Source organism: Xylona heveae (assembly GCF_001619985.1).
Source record: "Xylona heveae TC161 unplaced genomic scaffold L228scaffold_1, whole genome shotgun sequence".
NCBI lineage: Eukaryota > Fungi > Ascomycota > Xylonomycetes > Xylonales > Xylonaceae > Xylona > Xylona heveae.
This window is the reverse complement of record NW_017264193.1, coordinates 2,777,309-2,793,274: the sequence shown is the minus strand read 5'-3', so window position 1 is coordinate 2,793,274 and position 15,966 is coordinate 2,777,309. Positions and strand designations below refer to the sequence as shown.

At 50.2% G+C, this 15,966-nt stretch overlaps 6 protein-coding genes across 6 annotated transcripts; 3 read left to right on the top strand and 3 right to left on the bottom strand.

The window, feature by feature from the left end:
• The first annotated feature begins 130 nt into the window (after nt 1-130).
• On the top strand, nt 131-2,017 carry L228DRAFT_258187 (putative mitochondrial ribosomal protein DAP3). Its single transcript, XM_018334058.1, has 2 exons — nt 131-904; nt 1,061-2,017. Exons 1-2 carry the CDS (start codon nt 220-222, stop codon nt 1,870-1,872), a joined length of 1,497 nt encoding a protein of 498 aa, XP_018192372.1. The 5' UTR covers nt 131-219; the 3' UTR covers nt 1,873-2,017.
• A 199-nt stretch (nt 2,018-2,216) lies between these two features.
• Nucleotides 2,217-5,272, bottom strand: L228DRAFT_217037 (putative DNA replication licensing factor Mcm7). Its single transcript, XM_018330137.1, has 5 exons — nt 5,151-5,272; nt 4,825-5,096; nt 4,628-4,761; nt 2,648-4,565; nt 2,217-2,579 (listed from the first exon to the last, which is right to left on the bottom strand). Exons 1-5 carry the CDS (start codon nt 5,197-5,199, stop codon nt 2,496-2,498), a joined length of 2,457 nt encoding a protein of 818 aa, XP_018192371.1. The 5' UTR covers nt 5,200-5,272; the 3' UTR covers nt 2,217-2,495.
• Nucleotides 5,273-5,630: 358 nt separating this feature from the next.
• On the top strand, nt 5,631-9,812 carry L228DRAFT_254971 (peroxisome biosynthesis protein PAS1). Its single transcript, XM_018333862.1, has 5 exons — nt 5,631-5,791; nt 5,856-6,113; nt 6,173-6,251; nt 6,307-8,743; nt 8,798-9,812. The coding sequence occupies exons 1-5, from the start codon at nt 5,663-5,665 to the stop codon at nt 9,639-9,641; spliced, it is 3,747 nt and encodes a 1,248-aa protein (XP_018192370.1). The 5' UTR covers nt 5,631-5,662; the 3' UTR covers nt 9,642-9,812.
• A 310-nt stretch (nt 9,813-10,122) lies between these two features.
• On the bottom strand, nt 10,123-11,652 carry L228DRAFT_235830 (hypothetical protein; the record flags this gene model as incomplete). The annotated part of the gene is made up of 3 exons (XM_018330763.1): nt 10,123-11,190; nt 11,431-11,553; nt 11,632-11,652. 3 exons carry the CDS (start codon nt 11,650-11,652, stop codon nt 10,123-10,125), a joined length of 1,212 nt encoding a protein of 403 aa, XP_018192369.1.
• Nucleotides 11,653-12,161: 509 nt separating this feature from the next.
• On the bottom strand, nt 12,162-13,237 carry L228DRAFT_243336 (hypothetical protein). The gene is made up of 4 exons (XM_018331662.1): nt 12,976-13,237; nt 12,778-12,906; nt 12,382-12,714; nt 12,162-12,319 (listed from the first exon to the last, which is right to left on the bottom strand). Exons 1-4 carry the CDS (start codon nt 13,185-13,187, stop codon nt 12,301-12,303), a joined length of 693 nt encoding a protein of 230 aa, XP_018192368.1. The 5' UTR covers nt 13,188-13,237; the 3' UTR covers nt 12,162-12,300.
• Nucleotides 13,238-13,789: 552 nt separating this feature from the next.
• Nucleotides 13,790-15,628, top strand: L228DRAFT_243335 (branched-chain amino acid aminotransferase II). Its single transcript, XM_018331661.1, has 5 exons — nt 13,790-13,984; nt 14,074-14,106; nt 14,167-14,280; nt 14,337-14,983; nt 15,054-15,628. The coding sequence occupies exons 1-5, from the start codon at nt 13,951-13,953 to the stop codon at nt 15,360-15,362; spliced, it is 1,137 nt and encodes a 378-aa protein (XP_018192367.1). The 5' UTR covers nt 13,790-13,950; the 3' UTR covers nt 15,363-15,628.
• Nucleotides 15,629-15,966: the final 338 nt, after the last annotated feature.

The following is a 15,966-nucleotide window of genomic DNA, read 5'->3' as shown; positions in this document are numbered from 1 at the left end:
TGGACATTCGAGAGTCAGTCTAATCCGTAACGGGAAGCTTTTGCTCATTGCTGTCGCCGCTTTAGCGAACACATCCAGCGAGAGTAAAAGCGGCAAGGGTCAATTCTGAGAAGCAACAACTTCGGGAAATATAATCTCCATCACCAACGTCCATTGATGCTGTCTTTTTGATCGCGCGGCGACCGAACCAAACCTCGGACACTCCTCGCGACACACACAATGGCTTCGTCAAGCTGTTGGCGATGTCTGCTTCGGCCGCAGACGTACGCCTCGAGGCCATCAGCTTTTCTTCCGTCGACAGGCACGACCGCTTCTCCCTTTCTGTCGCGCGCCGTGACGCCGGCCATCCCCTTCTCCACCAGTTCGCCGTACAATGCTGCCAAGGCCCCGGCTAAGGGTGGAAACATTTCACGAGTCCAGGCTGGCCCGCCGAGAAGAGGCCAGAAATCGCTCAGGATCAAAAAGAAGTCCCCAGTAAAAGCCACAACACGACCACCGGCCCCCGGTGAGAGAAAAGCAGCCCGCAAGCGAATTGTGTTGAGCAATACCAATGCGGTCGAGGTGCAAGGTCTGAAAGAACTCAGCCCCGAAACAATGGTTGATGCACAAAACCATGGACAAGTTCTGGGTATACCCGGACCGGTCGTGGATCAATTGAGAGCCGTAGAGGCGTTCAAGACGACTCAGGCTTGGAAACTCTTCCGCCAACCAAGCACACTGCAGACGAAACAATCGCTGGATCTCGCTCAGCAAGTGGCCAAGGTTACAGATGGCGAGAACGGAAAGAGAACATTTCTGCGAAAGATCTTGACTGGCGACAAGGCCAGTGGAAAGAGCGTTCTTCTTCTACAAGCTATGGCCATGGCTTTCCTGAAGGGCTGGGTTGTCATCAGCATTCCCGATGGTTAGTTTCTTTCTAATTCCTCCCTACAGTCCTATTTACCTACTTTTTGGCCGATTTTCTCTCTTTGGCTCCACTTACTTCCCCACACTTCATTGCCCTCCCAAGTTATTTTGAAAAAGAGTAAAAAGCTAACCACCAAACGTGCCATCCTTCCAGCCCAAGAACTCACCATCGCACACACGGCATACAGCCCTCTCCGCAACACCGAGCCCAAACAATACGTGCAAAAAGCATACATGTCCGAGCTGCTCTCGCGGACTCTGCGCGCCAACCAGCCCGTGCTCAACGGCCTGCAATTGTCGCAAGAACACCCTGGCATGCCCGTCCCCTTGCAGTCCAACATGACACTTGCCCGTCTGGCCGAGCTCGGCGCCAAAGACGCTGACCTGGCCTGGCCCGCGTTCCAGGCCTTGTGGACCGAACTCTCCGCTGCGCCTGCCAACGCCCCTGCCCGCCCTCCCGTCATGCTCGCCATTGACAACCTCGCCCACGTCATGCGCAACTCCGCCTACCGCGACGCAGACTTCAACCTCATCCACGCCCACGACCTCGCCATTGTCAACCATTTCGTCAAGCACCTGTCTGGCGAAAAGACCCTGCCCCAGGGCGGTGCCATCGTCGCCGCCACCTCCGCATCCAATACCCCCTTGACCCCAACCATGACTCTTGCCCTTCGCCAAATCGAGGCCCGCGCCGCAGGTACTCCCGAGAAGGACCTCCCTCAGCCTTCAGCCTGGGAGCCCGTCGACGAGCGCGTCAAGCAGGTCTTTGCTGCCCGTGGCGGCATTGACGTGCACACACTGAGCAAAGTCTCTCGTGAAGAAGCCCGTGGCTTGCTCGAGTACTATGCTGCCAGCGGACTCCTGAGAGCTGCTGTCAATGATAGCCTCGTAGCAGAGAAGTGGATCCTTGCTGGCGGTGGCATTGTTGGAGAATTGGAGAGAGGCGCCGTCACTATGCGCGTTTAGATTAGTCAGAGTGCCCTTCCTCTTTTCTTTCCATTTCTTCCCATTTTTTTTTTATCTTCATTTCATTTTGCGTCAAAAACATGAATCCTTTTTTCTATACGTACCATTTGTACCATTTCTTTTTTTTTTTTTTCCGGAAAGGGGTTTATTTCCATCAACCTTAGTGTAAACATAGATATTTTCCTCCTCAAGTCATATATAAGTACCTAGTATCATACTCCAAATTCACATTCCACCTCGATTTTCTACACAACAAGCTTTGATCGCTATCAATGTGACATTATGACAGTTACTCAGGTCGAATATTTCAGATATTTCTTTCAAGCTTCATTTCAGCTGATGGTATATGAGAGCTACAAAATTATTCCACGGAATAAAGTAAAGAATATAAAGGCACAAAAAGAAAGGGGAGGAGAAAAAGAATAACAGACACCATGGAAATAACCCGCCATAGAAATGCTTTCTTTGAAAAGTGCACACCTTGGAAAACGCCATCTGCCTTGGCAAAGGAAAGGGGAAGGGAAGGGGAAATGCCAGTGAAGTCAATGCTTCGGAAAAACAAAATAAAAACAAAATAAAAATAAATAAAACAAAAAAAAATTAAAACAACAGGATGGTTTCTTCTACTCATCGTCGCCCATGTCGATATCAGCGTCACCGGCTTCGATGAAGATAAGTCGGCTGCCGTCGGCAGTTGTTTGCCAGACCTATAGTACACAGTTAGAATCTTATTTAAGACTTATGTGGGGGGAACGAAAAGAAGTGAAAGACTTACATCAAGCAGAGCATATTCATCAATTGCATGGACGAGCTGGTCTTCAGTGAAGCCCTTTGCGACGATTCTTTCGCGGACCTTGCGCATGCTAAGCTCACCGCGGCTGCCATCTTCGACGGCGGCGGCTCCGGAATCGGCCATGGCGCGAATGAGGTTGTAGATCTTGCTGCTGGGGCTCTGGTCGCCGGTAGCGCGGGTGTCGTGGTAGAGACTGGATTTGCTGACCTCGACGAGACGCAGAGCCTCGTCGACGTCGTCGGTGGCAACGGACGCGCTGAAACGGAGACGGGCAAGAGCCTGGGACAGACGGACGATACCAAGAAGGGTACGGGGAGTGATGTGGGTGTATTGTTTCTTGCTGCCTTCGTCGCGCTTCTGCTGCTGGCGCATGCGCACATAGGCGCCGGTGATGTAGTCTGCGACTTCTTTGGGGACGATGGGGCGGTACGTGCGGGCCTGGGCAATATATTGACGGACTTCCTGCGGGCTGAAGACGACGCCTTCGCTCTCCGGGTGCTTGTTGGTCATGTGCACTTCTGTGACGTGCTTGGCCAGTTCCTCGTCGGCTTCGCGCGAAGGGGTGTCTAGGATGAGGAAGAGAATGTCGAAACGGGAAAGAAGGGCGGCGGGGAGGTTGATGTTTTCGACGGGAGAGATCCGGGGATTGTAGCGGCCGTAGAGCGGGTTGGCGGCGGCGAGAATGGAGGTGCGTGCGTTCAGAGAGGTGGTGATGCCGGCTTTGCTGATGGAGATGGTCTGTTGCTCCATGACTTCGTGAATGGCGGTACGGTCGCCGTCGTCCATCTTGTCGAATTCATCAATGCAGCAGATGCCGTTGTCGGCGAGGACTAATGCACCGCCTTCGAGAACCACTTCGTCAGTGACAGGATCGCGCATGATTGCTGCTGTCAATCCGACGCCACTGCTTCCTCGGCCGGTCGTGTACACGCCGCGTGGCGCAACCTTGGCAATATATTTCATCAGTTGAGATTTGGCAACACCAGGGTCACCCATCAGGCAGATGTTGATGTCTCCTCTGATGCGCATGCCGTCGCCCATCTCTTTGGTCACGCCTCCGATGAGCAGGAGCAATAGCGCCTTCTTGACATCCAAGTGTCCATAGATTTCGGGAGCGATTGACCGAGCCAAGTACTCGTACATGTGTCCTGATTCTCTGTACTGCTCGATGCGCCGAAGGGTCCGCAGGTCGATAGTCAAGTCATCGTATGCTTGTTTGTGTTGAGTTATATATTGAGCTTCCAAGTATGTGTCTGTCAACAACCCGGCTCGGATGGCCTTGAATCCTGTATAAGGGGTTGGCAAGAAGATGCCTGCAATGTCGACCATGTCTCCAGGGTTGATCTGTCGTGTCAAGCCGCCATGGCACTGGATAGTCAGAGTGCGAGGAATATGTCCAATTGGCACCTGATCCGCCATTTCTTGGATTTTAACTTCTTGAAAAGCGTGAAATTTGGAGGCACGAGTCGACAAGAACAGCTGTCCCTTTGTGTGGTTGTCTTTACATTCTTTTGAGGGGCATTCTTGCATAGGCGTGAACTGTTTCGAGGTGATCGGTTGGAACACTTCAGAACCACATCTATCACAAGTGTATGCCATGACTTGGGCTTCAGGCTTTACATCTGACACCCTCGTAGCAATACCGCGGACGGTAATCAGATGACCAATGTGCTCTCCCTTGACATCTCGCACTGCCAAGGCTTTTTGGCTCCGCTCGTTGGCCGATCCGGAAGGAGTAACAGGTTTGAAGCTGAGAGTGTAGCGTCTCGTGAGCTCGGCAGGAAAGAGCGAATCTTGTTGTGGCGGTGGTGCATCAAGAGTACCTTCGGCTGCCAGGGCCATGGCCTCATTTCTTCGCTCTCGCTGGGACATAATGACATCCATAACATCATCTTTGTATCTGCAGGTTTGATTAGTACTGCGGTCATGTCTCCAAGTGGTAGAGACCTCGATAGGACATACGAGATTTCTCGAGTTTCTCTCGGCATCGACTTGTCAATAGCTCGTGCAAGGATCTCTATGTAATGTTTCGCATTGACCTCGATTGATTGCACCAAGTTTAAGCCGGCGGCATCTTCTTCCAATCCCCGTTCATACTATGCGCATATTCAGTATCCATGTTTGAAGATCACGATTGCGATTGGTTTTGGTAGGCGTACCGTTTGCAGATCATCGAGTTCGATAGTAATGTGCGAAGATTCTCGGTCCGCTAGGCTTTGGAGTATCTTCATATATTTCAATTTCGGTTCGGCGGACTTATCGTCCCTTCGCCGCCGAGCCGCTCCTGAACCGTCGGCCACATCGTCCATGAAATCATATTCATCGCTTAAATCATCATCTTCGAGGTGTAACTCCTGGAGAGCATTCGTCGCAGATACCTCCGTGGCGGACGACGATGATTTGAAGGTTTTGAGGAAATCCTCAAACGCAGCTTGAAGGTGTCAATTTGAGAAAACACCAAGAAAAACATGTTCCAGTAACCTACATTGCTGAAGTTCGTAGTTTACCGGTGCCTTAAATGTGAGGAGCGCCATTGCGCCCGTGGTAGGGTTGACCGAGAAAAGGTAGCAGGATTTGTTGTTCGCGACTGGCGATTGACAAGATTTGTGATGATGCCGAAATAATATGGGGAAGGGGAGGTTGGTTTGTTGAAACGAGAATGGACTCCTAGAGAAGCGACAGGTGAACGCGAAACGCGTTGAAGGCGCTTGAAGACACGCGCGACCGCGTTTTAGCAGCACGAGCAGGCGGAGTGCAATTATCCACCCTTTTTAGGACTAGTTCAGAAAACAACACAACCTTACCCGGCGTTCATTATCTCGGGCCTCGGCTTCACTTGCTTGCGGGCCGAATGCATACAAGTCAACCCACCATACATGAAGTGATATCAATTATATATCTTGCTCTTTTGAGCCTTCCCTATATCAAGAAATATGCACGCATGCCATTGAAATACATTTACATCTGAATTGGATGGAGGTGTATGAGTGATCACCCATGGCCCCTGCTGCAAGGAAGTCCGCGGCGTCTTCCACGTCGGCGGAGATAGCTTTCTTGAGTCAACTCAAAAGCTGTCTGGTCAACCTACCTTCAACCCTTGTAGGTATTTTGGTCAATGCAAATACAGTATGCATCAAATCTCATCATTATTCAACTTTTCTGCCACAAATAGCTTACATCGATAATCTAGGCTGCCCAAAATGTCATTGTGGAACTGTCCTTCCGCCAGCAAACGGGCCGAACCGGTGCTGCCGAGACTTCCTCCCAACAAAGATCCGTATACGTGGGATGGACTGGGATGCCTAGCAAACGCAAGGCCGCGCCAGTAATCACTCGTGATGGTCTAGCTGGTGGCCGACACTCAGGGTCTGTCCGAGATCAAGATATAGCTCTGGTTGAAATTGATGCTACTCTCGGCCGCCTGCTTGGCCTTGAAGATGGGCAAAAGGTACGGCATATTCAGTTTTGCACTCATGATATAGCTTGACATGACTGATTTGTCTTTAGGTTGGAATCACATTGCACTTGGATCCACCTCTCGTTCGTACCGTCAATATTGAACCTCTTACCACTGCAGACTGGGAAAGTGGGTGCAGATATATCTTTCCCAATCATGAAAACATAAGCTGACAAGCTCTAAGTGATCGAGCTTCATGCTACCTTCCTCGAGCTCAATCTTCTTTCACAGATACGAGCGCTTCCTAATCCGTCATTCGAGCCCCCAAATGGAATCCCGCCTCAGCAGCCCCACCCCCTCTCACTTCATCTTTCTCCGACATCTACCGCCAGTATACGCGTGCTGTCGCTAACTCCAAGTCCTCCTTCGTCGTCGCCTTTTGCGAAAATCGCACCAGATGCAGAAGTCATTGTCGCCCCAAAGGTTCGTCAAAGACAGTCTCGAGGCGGCGGTCGGGATAGCCAGAGCGTCGCAAGTGCCGGTGGCCGAAGCGTTAGTGGCAGGAGCGCCGTGAGCGCTGTACGCCAGCGGAACCCTCGTGAGGAGCCTTCCGGCAAAGGAGCTTTATTTTTCCGCGGAGTGGATCGTGATATAGCGATGGAATATTTTGACGACGAGCCTGAAAACGGAAATGAAGGATTGAAGGTCTGGGTTGATAAAGATGCTTTGTTCTCAAAGGCATTAAAAGGAAGCACTTGGGTTTCTGTTTCCGTGGTTCAACCTGCAGGCATTCGCGCGCCAAACCTCCAGTCTCCTGGACAAGCTGAACTCGGCTCGACCAAACCCACGGAAATTGCCTCAAAGGTTGTTGCAAGAATCTTGCCATGGCTCGATGGCCCTGATACTCAGCATGCTGTACTTTCGACGCCATTATGTGAGGCTCTGCGTGTCGAGAGTTTTGTAGGAGGCATCATAAGGATAGAGGCCGCACCACCGCAGACTCCAAAAGGGAACTTGAGATCGCTCACCTTTACTCCCTTCAGTACTACCTCGTCACGCCAAGGGGAAGGTTTGAAATTTGGAGGACAATCACAGGAGGAAAATGAAGAAGTTTCGAGGAAGCTTAAATCCATACTGGGTCCGGGACCCAATCAAGGTCACAGCATACTTGAAGGCCCAATCACAGATGGTCTCTACATTAGCAAATCCAATTTTCAGGGCGAAAGTCTGGACTTCGATGGTGGAATTCTAAGATTTGAGCCCCAAACAGCAACTTCCGATCCAATGAAAGCGCCGTGCGCTTGGGCACTGGGATCCGAGCGCAGTCTACACATAGAAATACGACCAGAAGTTCTAGCTCCTCCGGCCACACAGCTAACCAATGCAGCGCCTGACGAAGCCCTACCGGAGCGTCCGCCGCATATGGTTGGTATTGATAAGTTAATTGATCAAATCCTGGGACATCTCTCACACTCTTCCTCTGTGTTGCTGACAGGAGGCCTTGGATGTGGGAAAACATCCCTAACTCATCTTTTGTCTCACGAGCTGCGGCAAAGCTTGCTCTATCACGCAACCTACTTCCCATGCAAAAAGCTTGTCACGGAAGAGACACGCGTCTCTACAATCAAGGAGTCCCTCAATGCCCTGTTCATGACAGCTTCCTGGGGCGCCCGCTTAGGTGGTCGGTCTTTGGTTGTTTTAGATGACGTGGATAAGTTATGTCCGGTTGAGACAGAGCTCCAAGTAGGCGGAGAAAATGGCCGTAGTCGCCAGATTAGCGAAATCGTCTGCTCCATTGTGAAGCAGTATTGCTCGATGGAGTCTGGTGTTGTTTTATTAGCAACGGCTCAGGCGAAGGAGAGCGTCAACAATCTGCTTGTTAGCAACCACGTCGTTCGAGAGATCATTAGTCTCAAAGCACCTGACAAAGAGGGCAGACGGAAGGTGCTGGAAATGCTGGTAGCGCAGGACCACGGATCCAAGAAAGCCGCACCGGACAATGCTGTTGATAGTAGACCTCCCTCATCTCAGGAAGAAGATGGCATGTGGATGGACGGTCTAAGTACTAGCAGTCGCCGTAACTCATCAGACGGCGCCGGAGGGTTTGTGGTGGAAAAGGATATTGATTTCCTTGACCTTGCAGGGAAGACCGATGGGTACATGCCGGGCGATTTAGTTTTACTCGTCTCTCGTGCGAGAAGTGAAGCACTCATTCGATCGATTGTCCCAGCCAAAGCCAGCTCCGATAAAGAGACGATAAAACTAGGAATCGATGACTTTACTCGAGCACTGCAAGGTTTCACACCTGCATCTCTAAGAAACGTGTCGTTACAGTCTTCCACGACGACGTTTGACTCAATTGGAGGTCTTCATTACACTCGCCAAACTCTTCTGGAGACGCTACAATATCCCACCACGTATGCTCCTATCTTCGCCCAGTGTCCTCTCCGACTCCGATCGGGTCTTCTTCTCTACGGATATCCAGGTTGTGGGAAAACGCTCCTTGCAAGTGCAGTTGCGGGAGAGTGTGGTTTGAATTTTATCAGCGTCAAGGGACCCGAAATCCTGAACAAATACATTGGCGCCAGCGAGAAGAGTGTTCGGGACCTATTTGAGCGCGCACAAGCAGCCAGGCCTTGCGTTTTGTTCTTCGACGAGTTCGATAGTATTGCACCCAAAAGGTAAGCCTTCATCGCGGCAACAGGTTATTTTCGGAGGGGCTAACGTGGAAATAGAGGTCATGACTCAACTGGTGTTACAGACCGAGTTGTCAACCAACTGCTTACTCAGATGGATGGTGCAGAAGGCCTTTCAGGTGTCTACGTACTGGCCGCAACATCTAGACCGGATCTCATTGACCCAGCTTTATTGCGCCCTGGTCGGCTCGATAAATCTCTGATTTGCGATCTTCCTAGTTTTGAAGATCGATTGGACATACTTAAGGCGTTCAGCAAGAAGATCAAGATCAGCGAGAACATACTTCACGGATCTAGCGGTCATGGCGACTTTCATGAAGTGGCACGGCGGACGGAAGGTTATTCCGGAGCCGATCTTCAGGCAGTAGTATATAATGCCCACCTCGAAGCAATCCATGACGTTTTAGACGCAGACGAGGAAAAGGCCGGCAACAGCAAGCAAAAGAAACGGCAAGAAAAACCAAGTCGCGCATCGGCGCAACAGGACTTTATACAGTTTAGATTCGCAGAGGGCGAGGATGAGGATGTTTCTGTCTCTAGCAAAAGGTCCCAAGCTGCCTCCCGTGCTGCCATCATTGCAAAGCTTGACGCCTTGAAACAAGCCCGGCGGCATCAAAGGCAACTAGCCGACCCCGGATCACAAGGGCGTGTCCATGAAAGTGCGGCCGTCTCTGCTCCTGGCAACGTGCAACATGAGTCCACTGAAGTGGTCGTTCATTGGAAACACCTGGCGGCATCCCTCGCAACCACAAGAAGCTCCATCAGTTCGACAGAGCGAATGCGACTAGCGGCCATTTACAATGAATTTGTCGTTGGGCGTAATGGCGAGATGCCCAGCGGTCAGGCGCCGACTGAAATCGGCGGCAGAAGCAGTCTGATGTGATTATCAGTCTTCCCCTTCCTTTCCAATTTTTTTAATGTTTCATTCATAGAACGCGAGTATTCTCCGAGGACATTTCTATTTCATTGTGTCTAGTGGCATATTACTTGTTTCGAATGGAGCGTGGCAAAAAGTGTATTTTTCGGACAGATACCCCGCAACATGTAGCGTGTAACAAATTTAGACTTCATCTTGATTTGTGAATACATTATCTTCATAGTAATAATATGTGTATAGCCGTGAGTGAAAAGTATGAATATGAAGGATATATCGTCTAAGTCTGCGATGCACGTGGTGCTCTAGCCCCTGTCCTAAACGTAGATTCCATTCCCGTCCGTAAGCCAATAACAATAATTGGAAAAGCTTACAGCTAGTAACAGAGTTAGTTGTAATGGTATAAATGCAACATATGATCTCTAATTTCCTTCCCCGCCCTCTTTTTCTTTCTTCCCCCCCACCCCCCTAAGCTCCCTCCTCAGTTCGTTCAGGAAATCAAAACAATCTCCCCCCGCTCATTCTTCTTCAGCCTCAAGCTCTTCCACAGCTCCTTCTCCTCGTCGGCTTTACCCAGGCCTAGACCCCGATCGTGGCGCTCCCGGTGGTACCGCTTCAGCGCCTTGTTGATGCTGTACCCCTTTTCGCTCTCGGGGCCCTTTGTCACAAACGAAAGAAAATGCTCGGCCCGGGAGCGGTACAGCACGAGTTGATTCTGGTCTTGTTCTTCGTCTTCTTCGGCGGGGGACACGGGGTTCTTGTCGGAATGACGACGGTGACGGTGACGGTGGCTGTGGCGGTCGTCACGATTCGTTGTACCATTCATCTTCGTCAGCGCCATACTTGTCGTCGTCGGGACGGCAGACTGACGGGTTGGCTTGGCGCGCTTTAACGGACTCGAGGGCGACGCTTCGTAGTCTGGCGTAGCAGGATACTCGCCGGCCATGACCATGCGGTTCAGACCGCCCGTCAGGCCGGAGTGCAAGGCGGGCGGAGTATCGATTGCCATTTCGTCCGAGTGTGGTCCTGCGCCATTAAGGGCCAGTTTCTGTTCCTCCTGGTCGTCCGCGGAGGTGTGTCGTTTGCGCTTCTTGTCCTTTTTCGTTGTCGATGACGAAGCGTCGGTCGTTGTTGTTTTTGTTGCTTTGGCAGGAGTCTGGAAGGCGGATTGTTCATGTCGCGCAGCGGGCGAGGTTGCGGTCACAGGTCCAGCGCCGTAAGAGTATCCGTTGCGCTCGTATGAAGGGTCGTCGTCGTGCGCCGCGCCGTTGGTCGGGGCGGGGACGAGGCCGAGCGACATTTTCGATGCATTGGGAGAATCGTCCGTCACGAGGTAGTCAAAGACGTTGACTGCGGCGGCGGCGGCGGGAGGAGCAGGAGGGCTGGGTGCTTTGGGAGGCACATTGATTGTGGCAATGGCGTTTGCGCGGTTATTGTTGTTGTTGTTGTTATTGGGCCTTTGTTGTTGCTGTTGTTGCTTCCCATTTGGCGCCTTGCATTTTTCCTTCTCGGGTCTGTACAAGTGGCCTTGGTATTTCTGCGCTTCGGTCATGCAGCTCTGTTATATGTCGCAAGCGTCTCAAATATCAGCATTTGGGTTGTTTTTTTTTTGTTTGGATTGGTTGCGTTGACGAGCGAATAAGGGGAGAACGTTTCCCGCGCCACAGTGTGGTGGTGATGCAGGGCGGAAGACGAAGCGGATGCAAGGTTATGATTCGACGCGATATTTGAGATTGAATATTGCATAGCGAAACGAATGGGGATGGAGTAGGAGACAAAGTGCAACATTGCAACATACCGTGTGGCTTCTGTATTCCGTGCCGTGGAAATGCACCATACAGTCAATGCAAGTGAAACTGGCGCCGCGACACCGGTTGCGGTGCGGATCGAGCTTCTTCTTGGTGAGGATATCGCCGCAGTTCTGTTCATAATGCGTCAATCGCTCTGTAATGAGGAAAATTTCTTTGGGTGTGTTTCGCAATGCGAATCAGATTCTTACCTCGCATGAGAAGGAGACCATCTTGACGACGTTACTCTCGGGGTGGAAATGGGCGGTGCCTTAGGGCGGTATAAGTTCGAATGTAATGCGAACTGCGCGAGAGAGAAGAGAGAGATTGACGATCGGAAGGGTAGCCCAGGGGATCGTCAGGGGTCCTATAAGTTATAGGGTTCGTTATACGAGGCGATGCAAGATGAGTACGATCGCAAAGCGCCTTCGGGGGAACTTTTTTTCTTTGGCTCCGATTTTTGTGTTTTTCTCCCGCTTCGCGACACCAAAGCGCGGGCCGAGGCGCCATCGGCACGCGCCAGCCATTTCTAGTTTGGGAATTCAAGGGACCAAAGGATCAACACCAGGTTTCTCCCCCAATTCCCCACGTTTACAAGTAGTCGTACTGATAAAGCTTCTTACTCGAGACCAGCCGTACTTAAATGTACTCTTGAGGTTTAGAAGATGGTATGCAGTGGATATTGCAAAATGGTCCGAGCATTGAATGACGAAATGAAAAAATTATTATGCAATGAGTAAATGTCCGTCCACAATAGCCGGATAAACAAAGTGTTTCCGCGCCAGCAGGCAAAACCACGACTCCATCTTCCAGACGCCAAAGAGCCCTACCAGGGGTTTTAATTCGAATTGAAAAAGCATTCAATCTTTCTTTTGAGGAGATTATCCACCAGGAGTCAAGCTGGAGTGCCATATTGCCGTTAGCCTGCTACTAGAAAAATATGGGTTGTTGATTAGACTAACCCTTCCTTTTCCAGATGAAGCGGCGTTGCCGATTTGTTGTACTCTAGATCCGCCTCCTTTTCAGGTGTGCCTTTGAGGTCGCTTTTGTGATCTGTGCTCTTCTCTAGATTTCCCGTCCCGCTTTTATCGGCAGGCTTTCCCTCGCCTTCCTCGTCCTCGCCACATCCACAGTCGTAAAAGTCGCCAAGGTTGGAGCAGTCAAATAATTCTTTCTTCAAACGTTTATTGACTTCATTGTGCACGCTGCAGCCCCATGCGGCTGCAGAATTTCGCGAGGATGTTTGCGGCGGGAACTGTTCCAAAAGTTTGCGGAAGTGACGAGCGCATTCCCCACTATCTCAAATTATCAGCCTCATATTCCAAGCGTCTGAATGTTTTGCGTCTTCTCTTGCATACCAAGGATATAGTCTCGCAAAGAGGCGAATATAAGCCTCGAGGGCGGCACTCTCGTCTGGAGTTGGCTTTTCCGGAAATCGTGCAAATATGGTATGGAAGAGCTTCCAAGAGGCCCTCCCTAGCTCAGCCCTAGAAATTGGCACGTCAGATATCCGCTCGTATAATGCTGTTGAGTTTCAGACTCTTTAAGATACGTACTTTACCGTTTCATTTCCGAGAAAAGGCATGATGGCGTCGCCGGTGAGGGAAGAGGGTTCGACCACATGGTCCGTAGCAGTGAGTTTCCCGACATTGCCAGTTCGCGTTAATTGTTGCGGTTGGTTCTGAAATTTGAAGACGAGCGACAGGGTCAAGAAGCCAACGATGGTGACAAGCACCAGAATGAAACGACGACTGGTGCCTGCTATCATTGTGCGATTTTTTGAACACCTCCTTGTTTAGAGAAAGAGTGGGATCCACGTCCCTCAATTGAAGGAATTAACGTTACCTGCGCAGAGTAACTTTGTTTGGAGGACCCTGTGATTATGTCATCAATCAGGGCAGAGATCATGCCATAAACGCCCGACAAGGCATGTCCTGTGCACAGCGTAGTCATTGCACAACCCCTAGGATCATTATAAAAGAGCAGATTTCTGTGGTTTTGAGAAGCAGTCATGTCATTTACACTGATAGCTAGGATTTCCGGTCTATATTGAATATACTGAAACAGGTGTTGGTCAAGCATGCTGTTTCTTCTCTCGCATTTATAGCCAGTCAATCTTGCCTCCATACATCTTTGAGGATAGTGAAAAGCTTCCATACACTGTTAGAGCAACAAGGTAGGAACCAGGGTACCAGAGCATCATCCCTTGAACATTGCATAACTTACCAGATTGATCATATGTTTTTGTCGTGAAGACACTCGGTATTTGCCGTGATTCGAGGGATTCTAGAAGAAAAGACCCCACAGAGTTACGTTATCGGCATTTGGGATTACCCGGGGAATTCGCAAATACGGCACCCCCTGGTCCCGAGCTGATTCACCGCTTCCGGCCCTTTTGTTGCTATAACTATCTTACGAAACCCTTATCCTGCCTTATAACCACTTCCTAACCCCCTGGGCCTTTCAAGCGTCTTTGATTTTGGACTCGATTTGACATTCAATATATATACATCTTTTAAATCTTTCCAACAATGTCATTCCCTCCTGCGCCCGTCAGTACTATCGGTGGGTCACCTACCCCGCCAATTGACTCAGGGTTCCTCAGCCTTGTTGCTCGCATGGCATTGATCTAACAAGCTTCGAAATATTCGCAGACTGGAACAATATTGGATTCAAGATCAGAGAAGGTAAAATAAATGCGTAATCCTTAGAAACTAAAGCACTCAATTGCTGATTCCTGAGATTAGTAAACGGCCATGTCGAATCCCACTACAGCGTCAAGACCGGGAAATGGTCTGAGCCAGAATTTGTCGAGGACCCCTTCTTAAGGATCCACGGCATGGCTCCAGGTCTGAACTATGGTAGGTTATCAGAATCAAAGCTTTCATCCGCAATGTTTAACAAGCTCTGTTTCCAGGCCAGCAGGCATTCGAGGGTATCAAAGCTTTCCGTGGCCCCGACGACCAAATCCACATCTTCCGCCCCGTCCAGAATGCTGACCGGATGGCTCACTCCGCCAATGTGGTCTCTATCCCGCCAGTGCCTCGTGAGCACTTTATCCGTTGTCTTCATCTCGCCGTCTCGCTCAACGCCGACTACGTGCCGCCCCATCACACTAGTGCTGCCATGTACATTAGACCTTTGGTCTTTGGATCGAGCGCACAGCTAGGCTTGAACCCGCCAGAGGAGTACACCTTCGTAGTCTACGTTCTCCCCGTCGGTGTCTACCACGGTGTGCATCCCGTGGACGCTCTTATTCTGGAAGAATTCGACCGCTCTGCTCCTCATGGAACGGGTAACGCCAAGCTCGGCGGTAACTATGCCCCCGTCCTTCGCTGGAGTGAGAAGGCCAGAGAGGAGGGGTATGGTATTACCCTCCACCTCGACAGCCAGACTCGTACCGAGATCGACGAGTTCTCTACTTCGGGATTCATGGGCGTGAAGAAGGACGGAGACAGCTACAGTATCGCCGTCCCTGACAGCACGTGCGTCATCAAGAGTGTGACCTCTGATAGCGTCTGCGAGATTGCCAAGTCTTTTGGCTGGAAGGTCGAACGCAGATCGGTACGTTCACCAGGCGTAGTACCTCTCTCTCCTTTGTAACATTTGTTCTAACTCGACTGCTATTATACAGATCAAATTTGAAGAGCTTTCCTCGTTCGACGAAGTCCTTGCTGCCGGCACTGCGGCAGCTCTTGTTCCCATTCGATCCATTACGATGAAATCGAGAAATGCCAAATTCGAATATCTCAAAGGCGACGAGCCGGGCCCTGTGTGCCTGAAGCTGCTGAGCACCCTTCAGGGTATCCAGCTTGGAAAGATTCCAGACACATTCAACTGGCGTCTCAAGGTCTCTGAGGAGAAGGACTACAAGATCCGTGGCACCGGCGCAAGGGATGAAGTCACCACTGGCCTTGGTTCGAGCGTTGACAAGCTTCCTTAGAGTGCATGACTGGTTTTTCAGCTTTGGCCAATGCATCACGTATTAGATGTTTCAGCGTTCGAACGATAGAATGAGCAGGCAGACTTTTCTCATGATAAAAAAAATGAAGCTTTAAAATGTTTACGGTTTACTTTTCTAAGTTCCTGATGAAATCCAGTTGCAAATCAGAACAAATCCATTGTATACCCTATGAACGGAAATCATCACGTTAAGATAATACCAGCACCATATACGGAGCTATATAACATCCACAAATCGAAGGCGGAGAAGAAAACAAAGTTTCATGCTCATTGCTCACTGCGTGCGAGAGACTGACTTGTAAACCCTACAGAAAAAAGATGCACCGCTGAATGTATGCCATTGAAAAAGAAAAGAAAAAGTGAAAAGGTAAAAACGCCATGCCCGGCCATGCGCGCAGAAACGCATATGAGAGAGAGCGCCCACATGAATCTTGATGCTTTGTGCCAATTTGCCAAGGGGAATAATCATAAATAGGAAAAGAAGCATACCGATTGTGATGGAATAGGGGGAAAACAAAAAAGAAGCATACCGATTGACATAAATAGAAAACCGAAAAAAAAAAAAAGAAAAGGAAAAAAAGACC

Coding starts and splice junctions, on each gene's coding strand:
- L228DRAFT_243335 (XM_018331661.1), top strand. CDS start 13,951: ATGTCATTCCCTCCTGCGCCCGTCAGTACTATCG. Junction 14,281..14,336: donor GGCTCCAGGTCTGAACTATG/GTAGGTTATCAG, acceptor CTCTGTTTCCAG/GCCAGCAGGCATTCGAGGGT. Junction 14,984..15,053: donor GGAAGGTCGAACGCAGATCG/GTACGTTCACCA, acceptor GCTATTATACAG/ATCAAATTTGAAGAGCTTTC.
- L228DRAFT_217037 (XM_018330137.1), bottom strand. CDS start 5,199: ATGGCGCTCCTCACATTTAAGGCACCGGTAAACTACGAACTTCAGCAA. Junction 4,566..4,627: donor AGAGAAACTCGAGAAATCTC/GTATGTCCTATC, acceptor TCAAACCTGCAG/ATACAAAGATGATGTTATGG. Junction 2,580..2,647: donor ATGAATATGCTCTGCTTGAT/GTAAGTCTTTCA, acceptor TGTGTACTATAG/GTCTGGCAAACAACTGCCGA.
- L228DRAFT_254971 (XM_018333862.1), top strand. CDS start 5,663: ATGGCCCCTGCTGCAAGGAAGTCCGCGGCGTCTTCCACGTCGGCGGAG. Junction 5,792..5,855: donor TTTTGGTCAATGCAAATACA/GTATGCATCAAA, acceptor TCGATAATCTAG/GCTGCCCAAAATGTCATTGT. Junction 6,114..6,172: donor GCCTTGAAGATGGGCAAAAG/GTACGGCATATT, acceptor ATTTGTCTTTAG/GTTGGAATCACATTGCACTT.
- L228DRAFT_258187 (XM_018334058.1), top strand. CDS start 220: ATGGCTTCGTCAAGCTGTTGGCGATGTCTGCTTCGGCCGCAGACGTAC. Junction 905..1,060: donor TGTCATCAGCATTCCCGATG/GTTAGTTTCTTT, acceptor CCATCCTTCCAG/CCCAAGAACTCACCATCGCA.
- L228DRAFT_243336 (XM_018331662.1), bottom strand. CDS start 13,187: ATGATAGCAGGCACCAGTCGTCGTTTCATTCTGGTGCTTGTCACCATC. Junction 12,907..12,975: donor CTCGGAAATGAAACGGTAAA/GTACGTATCTTA, acceptor GCCAATTTCTAG/GGCTGAGCTAGGGAGGGCCT. Junction 12,715..12,777: donor TTTGCGAGACTATATCCTTG/GTATGCAAGAGA, acceptor AATTTGAGATAG/TGGGGAATGCGCTCGTCACT.